This window comes from Lepidothrix coronata, unplaced genomic scaffold (assembly GCF_001604755.1).
Source record: "Lepidothrix coronata isolate B3197 unplaced genomic scaffold, Lepidothrix_coronata-1.0 Scaffold238, whole genome shotgun sequence".
Taxonomy (NCBI): Eukaryota; Metazoa; Chordata; class Aves; order Passeriformes; family Pipridae; genus Lepidothrix; species Lepidothrix coronata.
In genome coordinates, this window is record NW_016690418.1 from 22,128 (window position 1) to 37,488 (window position 15,361).

At 40.2% G+C, this 15,361-nt stretch overlaps 1 protein-coding gene across 1 annotated transcript in view; it reads left to right on the forward strand.

Moving 5' to 3' along the window:
* Window positions 1-15,361, forward strand: part of ARHGAP15 (Rho GTPase activating protein 15) — a 331,823-nt gene that overhangs the window by 3,568 nt on the left and 312,894 nt on the right. The window contains exon 2 of the mRNA XM_017834748.1: window positions 13,983-14,162. Within this exon, the coding sequence (XP_017690237.1) occupies window positions 13,998-14,162 (165 nt within the window). The 5' untranslated portion in view covers window positions 13,983-13,997. The remainder of the gene's footprint in view (window positions 1-13,982; window positions 14,163-15,361) is intronic.

Below are 15,361 nucleotides of genomic sequence, written 5' to 3' on the forward strand. Positions count from 1 at the left end.
GGAGGACAGAGGAGGTTGTTTCTTTGCTGTGCTGGATGCTAAGATTGTGCCTTCACGCACTCAGTGTGCCTCTGTCGGTCTTTCTGCTTTGAGAAATACTATAAAAAGATTGTTTTGGATACTCACTACAAAACAAACACTGCTAGCTCCTCATTTACACTGAGACTTCCTCAAATCTGAGCTGTTTTTATTTTAAGAGTAAGACCTCTTGTCACAGGGTCTGTACACTCACATCATCTTTATCACAACTTGAAGCTCCTCCGGTTGAGAACTTCCAGGCTGGCTGAAACAGAAGTAAAAGGAATGCAACTGGATTTTTATTAAGAGAGCTGTCTGAATGAGAAAATCAGGCATTAATTTTCTGGGCACAGATATTTAGATGTTGCAAACTGACCATGGGACAAACATAATCCATGGGACAAACATAGTCCGTGCTAGATCTCAGCCTGAGGATGCAGCCAGGTCATGCTGGAGCAGATTTTCAGAGCATTACCGGCTCATGTTAAAGTCATCTGGGAGAGTTGAGGCCTGAAATGCATTAAAAGTGAGTCCTATTTGTGGAAACTAAGAACCAAAATTCACAAGTACTTGAAAATTTTGACCTTTTTCTCTTAATTTGTCTGTATTTTCATTCAGCTCCCTTTGCACGAGAAAGAGATGTTTTAGGAATTAAGTGGGAAAGATATCAGAGGGTTAAACAGATAATGGTATTCTCCAAACTATCTTCTAAACTACTGTGTGTATGTGCAAGTTGCATTAACTCAGACAGTGCATGGATACTTACTGAAGCATTTCTTCAATAAATTAACTAAGCAAGTTTGATACTGTTATGGTTGGTGGTTTAAGGTTGTTTAAGACCCAATATAACTCTTCCTGCCATTTGAGATTGACAGGTATTAAATCAATCACTTGTAGTTAAGTTTGCTATTGTGGGTTTGTACTGTGATTTTCATGAATATTTCTTCCAAAGTTTGTGACATTTATACTAAAAAGACACAGTCCTCAAACAGATGAACTTAAAGGGACTTCTAATTCCTTCTCCAAGACGTCCCTCAGTTTTCAGTACAAGTGCAACCTGATAAGAGGGGAGGGGGAGATGAGGAGGAAGGAAAAGCAGAAGTGAATGTGGCTTAGAGCTGAAGAGATGTGCTTCAAGTACGTGCTTGCTCTTTGTTTTGGATTTCTTTTCCTGCCCCACCCTGAGCAAAGCCACTACTATGTTTGGTGCTGAAGCAGACACCAGTTACTGAAGCTGCTTCTGGGCAGGGCACAGGGCTGAGCACCTGTACTTGTTTGTTTGCTGCTCAGGATGTTACTAAACTCCCTTCCTTTTTGGGGGAGGAAGGAAATGACAGAGACATTTTGTGAAGACAGTTCTGGAGTTCTGTCCCCAAGAGAGTCACCTCTGTGACTGGTGGGTCTGTCACCAGCCTGCTGGACTTCAGGATGCTCTCAGCTTTCTGGTGTCTCTGCTGCAGCTGGGGCTCAGGAGGCACCTGCTGCTGGGACAAGCAGGTGCCTGCTTGGGACAGTGGGGTTGGAAGAACTGAGCAGTCTGTGATGGGAGAATGGTTAGGGGTCCATGGTGGGGGACCCCAGCCCACACGGTCATGTTGGCCAGAACCAAACACACACATACATTGCAGGAGAACCTGGACACCCACAGCAAACACCAACAGAAGCCTCCCTGGGCTCTCAAACAAAAGGCATTTCTAGCAAACAGTTTTTCTATGTATGAATTGATGTTTTCCACTGGGAAGGTGTCACCTCAGACTTTCCAACTGGCCAAGATGCTCTGGCACATTCTGCCGTTTGTGTGTCAGGCTGAGTAGTGCTGAGGTTTGATCTAGAGAGATTAATGTTTCTATTATCAGCAGTACTTTCCATGCTTGGTTAATTTATTAGCAAAAAAAAAAAAAAAAAAGGCAAAATATAGTAACTAGTAGTGATGAGTAATCAAATTCTCATGATGATTTTTAGATTTAGGATTAATCCATTTAGCATTAATCCTCCTACTCTTCTTGGAGTGGCAAAGAAAGCAGAAACAGCCCTAGTGAAAACATGTCAGTTCCTCCTCTTTCATTAAGGATCCTGGAAAAGGCATTGGAGTGCTCCAAATTTTGACAGAAGCTTAGAGGAACTGGTGTCCTCAACCCATTCTTGAATTTCCTTTGAAAGTTCCAGCACTGGCTCTGGGTTGAGTAGGATGCAGTTGTTCAGACACGAGACATTCAGAATTGCTACACAGAGTTTGGATTTGAAAACTTCTTTTCTAGGTTTAATTTTCTCCTAAAGTTTGGGTCTTTTGCAAAACCTTTACCAGAATGTGAGTAACAGAAGAGAGGGAATCTATTAAGATGTGGTACAAAAGTTGTATAAATTAAAAGAAGTTAAATGTAGCTATTTCTTACCAGACTTGTTCAGATGTTTAGGGAATACTGTTGATGCACTGTAAGGACATTTTACCTCAGATACATAGGCCTGCAAAGGTTTATTTGAGTTGAGTGCAGCTATTTCATCCAACAAGGGGTTTGAGGAGTCCACCAGCTCTGCATGTTACCACGCTACCTGACAAACCCACAGTCGATGGAAAATGTAATACTCATTGAGTATTTTTGTTTTTAACAAGGTTGGGGGCAGATGAATGGCTGTGACTCTTCTCACTATGACTGTTGGTGTTCACATGTGGATACTGCTGCTGTTGCTGTTGACTTTTACTGCTCCTACCAGGAGTAGCACGTCTGTGGTGGGACTGGGGGTACAGGTGATTTTGGCCTCCTGGCATGCAGAAAGTGTGTGCACAAGGTTTCCTGGAGTCACCTTGAACCACCTTAGTGAAATGAAGTTTTCTGGTCTCATCACTAAAGAATTACATTTATAGTAAAAAAAAAAAATATAATTAACACAGCCTATGCTCAAACTTCTTGCATAATCAGAGAAATCATGGTGGGGTTTGGAACTAGTTGATCATTAAGGTCCCTTCCAACCCAAAGCATTCTGTGATTCTGTTAGTTTTGACACCACAACACCCTTGGTATTTCTCTGCTGTGAAGTGCAGACATCTTAGCTGCACAATGTGATATCAGATACTATCACATAAAACAAGTGCTTTTGTCTTCTCTCTGCTTTGCCACGTGGTGCTGGGGAGCAGCGTGGTGGGGCAAACACTCCTGCTGCCTTGTGCTCTTTTCTGGGCCATGGCAGTGGTGCCTGGTGAACAAAGCAAACTGGGGGCCCCAAAAAAATGCAGAAGAGGGGCTTGCTCAAAGTAAACCACAAAGAATTTCCCCTTCTAGTTCCTGCTACAGCTTAAAAGTTTTCTCCTAAAACTGTAGGTGCCGTCTCTGCTGCATTTCACAGCAGCGTCTCTTAGAAGAGCAGCACCAGGAGCTCTGCAAAGGAGAGTGGAGATGGAGTGTGGGAACAGATTAAAAGTGTCTGGAGGCTTTTTTTTTCCTCCCTCAGATGGGAAGTGGGAGCAGTGAGAAGAAGTAAAGGGAGCAACTGCAGGATCACAGCATAAAAACTGCTGCAGAAACATATGACGGAAGATTGAGAGAGGGTAGGAGGGACTGTTTCATGTGCACAGCACGGGGAGTGGAACATCATCCCAGAGAGTGGGAGGGAGGAGGTTTCACTGTCTGGATAAAGGACAAGCCTCTTGTTGAAGACACCATTGAGGCAGGCAGTGTCAGAAAAAAAAAAAAAAATATTGTAAGTTTTAAATAAATAAGTGATAGTTTTATTATAAATTTACTTTATTCTTTAATTCATTTTGAAAATCTGAGAAGATTTAAAGCCTTTACTATTCAATAAACTCAGTATTTCAGTTTGACAGCCATGTCTTCTGTAGAATGATGGGTATATGGAACTGCAAAATGGAATAAGACATAACAGATACGCATTTAAACTTGCAAGTTAAGGAACTCTGAGATACTCCAAGAGGTTAAAGCTACTGTTGCTACCTCACCAAAGGCTTTACAGAACTCAAGGAGGCATTTTTGCTAGCGAAGGGGCTGGTGCTGCTGCAGGAACTAAGGACCAGAGGGCAAAGTGAGGCTTGACTTACAACTGCTCCAAGGGTTCAGTAGTGCTCAAGTGATTGAGAGGTAGAGTGGGATAAAACTTGTGTGTAGTTTTATGCAGTGATGAAAGTGAGGTGCTTTCACTCCCCTGAGTCAACCAGTGGAGGATGTGCCTGTACACAAACGTGGTGCAGGGCACAAATGGGTTGCAACATCCTACCTGAGCTGGCCTTGTGATAACTTCTTCTTACAGTCTCTGCCAAATTGAACCCAAAATTTCTGATGGTAAAGCTCTGAAATTTAGGACTTATATGAAGTTTCTTCCTTTGGCTATTTGCAGCAGGCCTTCAGATGTTTAAAAAATATTTTTCTAGTACATCAGTTTGCCTTGTGGTACCAACTCTTCTACTTCTCCAGAGAGTTTGGGCTGTTCCAAAATTACCATCACCACATGTCTAGTTCAGGTAAGCATGGAAAGCTTGGATGAATATCTGAATCTCTGTGGGGAGAAGTTCTGCAAAAACTGAGCTGGAAGTATTTCAAGAAGCCTTACTTTGAAATTTCTGTCACTTCTTCTTCTGCTTGTATCTGTAAATACTGCAAGAATAACCTTTCCCATAGTATCTCATCACTTCAGATCTGGCAACATTAAAAGTAACAACACTTTTCTGAACATTTAGGCTATAGGAACAGATTTCTTTCAAGCACCGGGGAAAATTTGTGATTCTTATGTGATCTTCCTAGGGAAAACATTGGATTTTTTTTTTTTTTTAAATCAGAATTAGAAAGCTTTAAACTAAAAAGTCACCATGCAACAAGCATCACATGCAGGTGTAAAATGAGTTTATACTGGTCAGCCTTACTTGAGGTAGTTGGAAAGCCATGACTCTACTCTTTACTTATCTGTAGTATATAAACCTATAGAAGAAAGGAAGGAGGTAGAAGGAAATTATCTTTTCCTCATGTGTTGGTCAGGCCAGGAATAACCAAACATTCTCCTCTAGCCCTTATTAGGTCTTATTTAGTGTTAAATTAATTAAATTCTTAGAATCATAAGAAGTTATAAAGTTTGCTGCTGTAAACTAGTTGCTGCTGTTGGTCTAATGTCTAAACCATTGTAGTCCTGTTATTTCTGCTATTCAGCGTAGTGGGATGCATTAGAAGTGCTGTGTTTTGGATGATATTCACAGTTTGTTTAGTTAACACTGTGTGTATAACCAATACTCTTCATCTGAAGGATTGCAATCTAACTTGCACAGCGTGGAAAACAGAGGCAGGTGCCGTGGATCAGATGCACTCCAAAAATTAAAGAAATGCACTGGCAGCAGGAAGACCTAGAAGTAGCAATTTTTTTTTTCCAGGCATGTTCTTTTACATATTCAACTGAATTTATACTATGGACAAATGTTCCCAGAATACACGCAGGCCAAATTGTACACAAAGGATTCCTTTAGCTTCAAGTTCCACTCAAAAGTGAGATATTAAATTGACATGGGAGTGATGAAAACAGACCCCATCATGTTATCCCATATGATATATTGGGACAGAGGAACTTTTGAAACAACTGTTACCTTTCCTGAGACCTTCACATGTAACATAATTAAGAAACTAAGGAATGCAAGAAGAGACATGACCATATGCAGTCACTTGCTGTCTTGAAGATGCTCTTTTACCCTGTTATACGTGTTTTTATTGTTTTCAGTAATATCCCAGAGATGCTTCCTAGCAAGTTTTCTTTGTGCAGGGCACCCTGTAGACAGCAGGTCATGGAGAATTACAGGATTAGAATTGTTGCATCTGTAGTCATTAAATAGGAATGTGAAGAATTTGTCACTGTATCTGTGAAACTTTGGAATAGTTAGTCTTCCATTCCTGTTTCTTTCTAATTCTTAAGCCATTTCCATCCAGATAGGAAAGCATTTCCAGACATGGCATGTCTCTGCCTTACAGGGTACAAGTCACTTTTCCCAGTCCTTGTTTTTCTTTGTCATCCATCCTGCTATTTTCAAAGGGCTGTGCATAGCAGGGAATAGACTATGGAGGCTTTCATATATTATCTTCTAAAAAATTTCAGAACACAAAGGAGGAATTTAGGTCCCAGTTTAAATCCTCACTGATACCCATAGCCAGTCCAGGACAGGTATGTAAATTTTCTCTCTTAGTGTTTCTCTTTATCTAGTCCTTGAGGCAAATCAAGCAAAAATTTGTAAAGATTAATAGTATTTCTACTGAATATATCTGGATATTTTTCTGCCATTTGCTAGAAAGTGGGACTCAATATCAGACTTCTATTATTTTAATTTATATTTTTAACTTTTTGACTTTTTCATGTGCTACTACTTGTTGAGGAATTAGAAAAAAACCTGCAGTCAAACTTCATAGCAGAAAGCCACTCATATTTTTATTGCATTTGTCAATGGACAGGAAATCGCCAAACTGTAATAGCCTGTAAGGTATTGTGGGGTGTAGACTGTGCTCATGTGGGTTTGGGACATGCTGTAAGTAGAGAATCACATATTCCTAATATGTGTGGTAACTATTAGGAATGAGAAATGAAGCACTGCATTTTAACACTTTAATTCTTAGGAACGGAGTTATCAAAACAAACTTTCAGTATGCAAAATGAAACAACATCGTTACCACTGTACAATGGTGCAAGTCTGTGTCCCTCCCTCTTGTAATAAAGTGCATTTCCATGCCTGGCTCCATAATGCAATGAGTGTTCTGGTTTTCCTCTTCAGCTGTGTTTGATGTTACAATTGCTTTGCTGTAATTCCTTCAGCTTCAGCTGGGAACCTGAGGTCAGGACCAACCTTTAAGACCTGTCTAGAACTGCCTGTCCTGCATTTCACAAACTAGGAAGATATTCTTTAATATCATAACACACTTTGTTTGTACTGGATATTAAGCTGGTACAGGAGATTTCAGTTGTGAAAACTGTGTTGTTGTAAAATATAGCCCTCTCCTAACATAAGAGAATAAACCAAAAAAGGCTGAAATGCTCATCATATCAAGGATTGGGTTAAAATCTTAAAGATAAAAGATTTTTCAGCCTAAAGAGTTGTTTAATGCTTTACTGTTGTATTGAGCTACTACCTAGGTGATCTGCAGAGTGATAGGACAAGAGGAAACAGCTCAAGTTGTGCCAGGGGAGGTTTGCATTGGATATTAGGGAAAATTCTTTCACTGAAAGGCTGGTCAGGCATTTTGGAACAGGCTGTCCAGGGAAGTGGTGGAATCACCATTCCTGGAAATGTTCAAAAAACATGTAGATGTGGTGCCTGGGGACACAGTTTAGTGATGGACCTGGCAGTGCTGGGTTTCAGCAGATGATGTTAGAGGTATTTTCCAAGCTCAATTATTCTATGATTCTGTGATTTGGGTCAAGCTGTGTCAAGAAATTTGCCTTTAGGTGCATCCTACGTAGAAACTGAATTATATACCTCAGAGCATAAAAAATTGTGAATAATGGTTTGAGCAGCTTATGCCACACATGGTAACAGAGAAATTCTGGACAGTGAGATATGGCTACAAACAAATCAGAAAAGATGATTTCTCTTTGACCACAGGAGAGAGATTGGTAACTGTACATGTAAATTAGAGTAGCCTGAAGAACTAGTGGGCCATTTCTGCTTTTATTTGCACAAAGTCCACAAGTAGTAGGCTAGAAAAGAGTGATTATAAAGCCAGCTTTTAGATACGAGGTAAGATGACCTCTGTGATCCTTGCTCTGAAAGACACCACCAAAAGCCTAATATGGCTGCATCAGGTAAAAAAATTAAAAGGGACTGTCATAATTAATGCTGATGAGCATGACTTTTGTAGGACTTAGGGTGCATCAACTCAGTGATGAGCTTGCAGTTTTGGGTCATAAGGGAAACTGAGCTGTAGAGTTTAGGGCATTTAACATTTTACATCAGACTGAACTCAGCACTAAATTCTGGTTTATTGTCTATCTGATATAAAAAGACAAAACTGGAGTAAGGACCCAGGCAGTGGTGATGTTGTGTCATTCCTGATCACATACTTTATTTAAAGATAGGACTAATGGTTGAAGTTAATGCTGCTTCCTAAGTATGTGACAATTTTTTTTGCAAAAGAAAAGCCATAGCAATGTTACGTCTGCTTTATATTTTCATTACAATGGATTTTTCTGTTTTTCCAGTACTCAGATAAACTGGCTGCAGGACACTTCTGGGCACCAGCCCAGGACACTGTATCCCTCAGCAGCCTCTGCTGTTTGTGTCCATGCCCTGGGCACAGTGGAGTGACGTGTTTGCTGTGAGAGCAGCTCAGTGGGGATGGCCAAAAAAAATAAATACACAGCAGAGTGTAGATAAGAACAATTGAAAAAAAGCTATGAGGCAGTTTACTTGCCATCCCCTCTCTTTACCTATAGTTTTTTCATCTGTCCCCCTTTATTTCCATCAGTGTGTGTTTAAGCACTTGCTGCCCCAAGCTGTGCTTCAGCAGAGATAACAGAGAGTGCAGCAGAGGCCAAGAGCGAAACCCAACAGCAGGAACATCTACGTAGGTGTGCTGGTTTTAAACGCTTCTTTCACAGACACAGTAACATGTTGTCCTCCACAGGAATGCTCTGACTCACCACGTGTGTGGCATTCGCTTGGTTTTTTTCAGTTGTTAACTGTAACTTCCGCTTCCATTTTTATGGTTTTGCAGGCCCACAGTTCGAGTGCCGTGGTGAACCTGGTGCTTATTTTTATTCTTCTGTGATATTGTTGCATTAGGGTTTTTGTAGATTCTCTTCAAGTACAGCATACTCTCCAGCAAAAGAATTAAATTAGTCAGTGCAACAGGATGCACTTGAGTTTTGCAGTGTTTTCACACTACTGTGTTGAGCACTTTCATGTTCGTTATGCTTCTGACTTGATAATGGTGCATAAGTCACAAGGAGAAAAGGTGGAAGAAATTAAGCTTATTTTGATAAATACTGAAAAATATATGCAGTGATTTTAATCTCCATCCTGAATAACATATGCGAGAAATTACATTAATTACAGAATTTTTTTCATTTTTTTTGAGGAAAGTACAACTACTTCATCATAGAAACCTAGAATGGTGTGGGTTGGAAAAGACCTTAAAGACCATCCAGTTCCAACTTGCTGCCATGGTCAGGGACACCTTCCACTATCCCAGGTTGCTCCAAGCCCTGTCCAACCTGACCTTGAACACTTCCAGGGGTCGGGCAGCCACAGCTTCTCTGGTACAAGATGCTGATGAATGAACATTTGCATTCTGTCTTTCGCTGTGTGTAGCTGTAAGAAGTGTAGGCACAGCTCAAGCCAAAATTTGGAACTACTGCTATCCTCTTGTTTCTTGAAGAATTAAGGCTTTGCTTTGCAGAAAACCTATATACTGACTTTACCAGTACTGCACCAAAACTCATGAAAGAAAGTTTTTGGCTAATACTGGTCAGTCCACTCATTATAAGATCAATTTCTGGACAGTGAAACATGTATAAAGTGAATTAAAATGCTGATAAATGCAATATGAAACCCATTCTAGGTCCATGAGCTGCTGTAGGAGGGCAATACTTACTGTGAGACAGAAAATATAGTTAAGTTACCGAAGACATAAGAATGGAAGCAAGATGAGCCATCTTCATTGTTTCAAAAAGCTAAAAGGTATATTTTTCCATTTTTTTCATGGAAACTACAAATAGCAAAGGAAGGCTTTGTTTTGGTTTGGTTTTCATTGGGAAGTTAACAATTTTACTTTGTTTTCTTAGTCATCTTCTTTCTCTGTTTGAAAAGAGAGAAAAGACTTTTTCCTCATCAAACAAAAAAAGAGAAATAACTGACATATTTTCACTGTTATCAAACATCACAATTTTGTGAAAGCACTACTTTTAAAAGAACATTACAAAAAACCTTCTTGAGAATAGATTTGGCAAGATCCAGTACTTTGTGAGTAAGACTGAGATCTGATCTTCACAATTTGCTGTGCTACTCTCTAAACCTGGGCCTGATTCTCAGAAGTGGGTTGGCTTTGCTGTGTCTGTGGATTTCCATCCTCAGTAACCTTTCCATTTTTCACCTCTGTAATACCTGTGTTTGCAAGTCAACTGTATATTTAGAAATTGGGGTTTTAGGGTCTTTAGGGTCTGTCAAATGTCACCTTGAATATTTATTAGCCAGCTCACCCCTGTAATTGGTGCCTGAGCTCTGGCTTAAACCCAATCTGCTTCGCTATGAGGTTGCTATGCTACTTTCTGGAGCTGACTGGGATCCTCTCAGAGCATCCCAAACACATGGAAAAATCTGTGGGAAAAGTGACTGAAAGGGTTGACCCACTGAGGCTGCAAATTTTATTTAAAGGATGAATCGCTTCTTCCTTCAAAGAGGGCTTTTGACCTCCTGAGGTACCTTTGAAAGTATCTGGCTCTGTAGGACTGAATTTCTTTTGCTTCCAAAGCCAGAAAGATGATTTTATCCCTTCAACTTGGTGATGTTTCTTGCCCCATAACAAAGCTGATCTATCTATTTCCCAGAAATTAAAGTTCTCCTTTCTCATACCGAATGTAACCTCTTTTCCCCACTCTGTGAATCAGTTTTCCCTTCCTGCATCATCCATCCAACCTCATGTCAAGGACTTTTCTTGTCCCTCACTCTTTCTCACCCTTTTCCAACCTGTCCCTTTTGTTACACAGTGCCCCAAAACAGGTACTTCCAAGAGGAATTTTCGGTGTGTTCCCTTGCCCCTCTTCTCTTATGCCAATGCCTCAAAGTAATGCTGTCCCTTTGCTCCAGGGACCCCATAAACAACAGGGAGGAGAGGGGGTAAAGTCTGTCCTAGTTTAATACCTTTCTCCAAAAAATGAATCATAGGAGGTTTCAAAACTAAAATTTATATCCAGATGCTAACTATTTGCCCAAAGGCAAATTAGCTAATTATATGATGAACATGGAATGCCTTACAAGGAGTTGCACGGGGTTTGGCAGCTCTGCCTTCCAACGGAAGTGAAACCTGCCCAAACTTGGCCCTGATGCTGCTATTAACAGTTTGGAAACACCAACACATAAAAGCAGAAGATAGGACCCTTTTTATGTTTTCTGTCAATATTTTATCTGTTTCCTGATGGTCTTCCCCTCTGTTATTTTTTTAAAATGAAAATAATAACAATAATAAAAAAAAAAAAGCAGGGCAGAGTGTGAGGATTACCAAATTCTTCTTGCAAATGCAAATGTGAGGCTGTTGCATTTGTGGAGCTCATATTCAGGGTGCCATCTACTGGCATGTAGGGCTGGTAACGCTGTGTGGAGTCTGAATGGAGTCTGGACAGCAAAGGATTCCTACCTGAAAATCCTAAGGGAGCAACTTTTGGGACTTGTACCTTTCTCTTGTATTCTGCAAGATCTTCTTTGTACCCTGCAGGATCTTATCATGTTTTACACTAAGACAAATCTGGTGGAAATGTTCAGATTTGGTTTTCTTTTTCTTTTATGGTGGTTCCTGTAATTTTGGTACTCAGAAAAGTCACCTTATATACCCTGATGTGTGCAAATTAGTTCCAATTTTCAGAAAAATTAATTAAGGTTCAATGAGATTACAATTAAAAGTTTCAGGAGTCTTTGCAGACCTGTCATTTACTGGCTGTGTTCCTACTTGAGATCCAGGGGATGACTTTGTCACACTATTAAACTTTTTTTATAGCACATCATGTACTGGCAACACCAGACAGAGAGTACCTAATTAAAACTCATAATGCTCCCAAGAAGGGATACGTCAGAGTTTTATAGGTGGGAGATTTCAGAAGAAAATCTGAGTGATGTGCTCCAGCCAAACATTGGATCCGTGACAGAACCAGTGTTGCTCTCGTCTCTCGAGTCTGATCAGCTCTCCAGCCTGGAGCCTACTGAAAATCTGTTGAGAAGCAATTTTGATTTGATACCAACATGAAATACAAAATGGTTTGACTCTCCAAGTTTAGGAGGAGGGAAAAAAAATCATTTCCTGCTTAGAGCAGCTGCAGTCTTTACTGCCAAAGTGGCAAAGTGTCCCTGTGACATGGATTTGGGTGCTGACTGCTCTGAAGGGTGGTGAGGAGTGTCTTGGGGAGGGAGAACACACAGTGCTGTCCACCAAAGGACCATGCAAAGAATTTTCTCCAGTGTCATACACCAGCTCTGCAGCAATAATGCATGCTCCCTAGTAACAGGAAACAGCTTTAATCTAATTTTTCTCATGAGGGGTTCAACTTCTGTGATTCTTGAGTAACTGATTCAATCCAGGAAACAGCCAATGGGCGTAAGCTTTACTTTTTCCCTTACTAAATTCAATGTTTCTGTTGTGTTGAGTGAGTAATGGCTAATATTAGAACACTTTCTTCTTCTCATTTCTCTCTTCAACAGTGCTGTGATTCCTCATGTTTCCATATATCTGGCTGAACGAGTTTAAAATCCCCTGAAGGTCCCTGCTTGTCAGGGGGGTTGGAACTATATGATCTTTAAGGTCCCTTCTAATCCAAACTAGTCTGTGATTCTATGAAAAGCCTTCTGAACATGGTTCTGGGAAACCACCTCTAGGTGATCCTGCTTGACCAGAGGGGTTGAAACAAATGACCTACTGAGGTCTCTTCCAACCTCAGTCATTCTGACCGCATGACTTCTCATCATCATCCTCTACATTTGAGGCAGTTTCCTGTAAGGAATTGTTTTATCAGTGCCAGGAGAGGTTGAACCTATGAGAATTGTGTCCCTCTACCAGCACAGTGTCCGTGGTCCCGCTCAGAGACATGCAGCACAGCTCCTCATCTCTCTCCCAGCTTCACACCAGGACCGTATCCTCTTCTGCTCCCACACCTTTGCAGCAATGGGTTTTCTCAAAATCAGGCAATTTAATCTTTTAGAGTCTTCAGAGGTTGGGGGGATGCTGCTAAAATAGTTGTGGTTTTCAACCCATTTGGAAAATGCTGATTTTTCAACAGTTTATATTATAACTGCACTTAATGGATTTCCATTTCCCTGGCTCCATAGTTGGGAAAGCAGCTATTTCAGCTCATCTAGTATCTCTTCCTTACACATTTTCTCATGAGGTTACATAAAACCATAAAGAGCCAGTTTTCTTGTGACTCTTAGAATATTACTTTACTCATAATTTACATATAGTAGTAGTCCCAGGGTGAACAAGGGGAGAGAAAAACAGAGTAAGTGTTGTAGATCGATGTCTTGATGTTTTGTACAGGAAACATAAAGTAACTTTTGCTTATGAAAAATATTTGGGGATGTTGAATCACTAGAATGGAGTTTGATGAGTGATTCTAACACCAAAACAGGAGGTTAAAGAGCAGCACTGTTGGAGACTGTGATCATTCTAAGTTCCCCCCAATCCCTCCAAGGACTTGAGAGCTCATGTGTTCCTCCATTTCTCAATCTCAAATTTTAAAAGTGGGTAGAGAAACAAAAATCCCATCTGTGCAGTCGGAGAACTGTAAAAGTTAAGGGAAATTTTATTAGCTCTGGGTTCGAATCTGACTCTAGCAGGGTTGCAGTGTGGCCCTGCGATGCACTTGTAGCATGAACGTATGGAGCTGTGGAGGTAAGATATGTTAATTGGCTTCACAGCGTGTCGTTTTCCTTTGCAAGATTTAAAATGTGTCGTGTGAGCAGGGCCAAAGACAAAATGTAGTGGCTGCCAGCTGGACATGACAGAGGCTTGCAGGGAGATTACACCATGGAGGAGAATGGCTTTTGAGATAAGGATAATCTTTTACACAAACTAACTCTTCCAAGGCAGTTTGGATGTGTGAGTGATAAGTACAATAATAAAAACTACAGGCTGACACAGCTGATAGTTATCCTGGTGTTCCAAGATGATCAAGATCTTGCCAGCAAGGCAACTCAGCTTCTTGTCCTGTCTACGGTGACACAGAACTGGCATTGATACACTTTTGTATGAAGAGTCCCCAGACTAATGCTCTTGTTTTATGTTGTTCAGGTCAACCCAGTAACCATGGAAAGGTCTTCAACTTCCGATACAGCCTCTGAAAAGCCTAATCCTTCCCACCACAGTACGGGGGCTGTTCAAATGAGGATCAAAAATGCCAACAGTCACCACGATAGACTGAGCCAAAGCAAATCTATGATTCTGTCTGACAATGTGAAAGTCGCTGAGCCTGTAAGTAAAACACCCCTAATATTTTCCGAGTCTTCCAGCTTTTAAAAATCTACAGAATTATCTCATGTGTGTTAAGATACTGGTTTCGTGATCATCCCTTGAAAGGAGGTATTTAAATTCACTAATATATTTTCAGGAGTATGGCTAGGCACTGGGATAACAATTTTACTTCGATGAAAGGCAGAATTTGGCTTTGGTGGCCATGATCATAACATCTACTCAGCATTTCTACTCTCAGTTGAAATAGTACTTAGGTAAGACTGCTGTAGAGAGTAGTGCTTACAGTGTCAGATATATGTCACAGTCTCTCAAAAGGCAGACTTTAAAAACAGACAAAAGAAAATGCAAATTTCAGCTCTGTAAATAAATAACTTTTTCTGTAACAAAAATAAGTCTTGTTTTAAGGCTGAATGAATTGTACAAAAATCAGATACTGAACTTATTTTTCAATAGTTGACGGAGTTGAAGGAGTTGAGTCATTTTTTACCCATTACCTTTTTTTTTTTTTGAAATTAAATAGTTAGTGATGAACTCTATTGCCAGTTGTGTCCCTGCCCCTGTACTCCTTCTGAGCTACTAAACAAACTGATTGGTATGAGTCTCCCCTGGTTAATTTTCTTTCATAATGGTGGCAACTTGCAGCTGAGGCCATATGATGTTACAAAATTATTTATGCAATGTTAGCCACTTTTTGGACTCCAGATCCATTTTATTCTCAGAGAATGCAAATGAGGGAGAAAACTCTGTTAGCTGGGGACAGAGTCCCAGGTCTCAGTCACTTCTCACAACCATGCTAACCATTAATTTTTTGTTTTGTTGATGTAATGGATTCCTATGAAACATTCAGCTTTCTGACAAAGTTATTAAATGGAGGAACACTACAAGACCTTCCATATTTTCTTCCCCTTTTACTCAAAATTAAGACTTATTTAGAAATATGTTATTCTACTCATTAATTTCTCTGGTATAACAACCCATTTCAGCTTATATTTCTAGAGAGAAAAATCTGTTTAGATCTTAGCAGCTGATAACATACTCCATTTAAATTACATTCTTTGCCTCAGACACGCTGCACATGTTTACTCCTTTTATCTGATGTGAAATATTCCTCCACCACAAACCTGGAACACTACTTACAATAATTTACTGGGAATACTGTAATGTATTATGAGGAAGAACTGTACCTTTGAAAAAGTTTA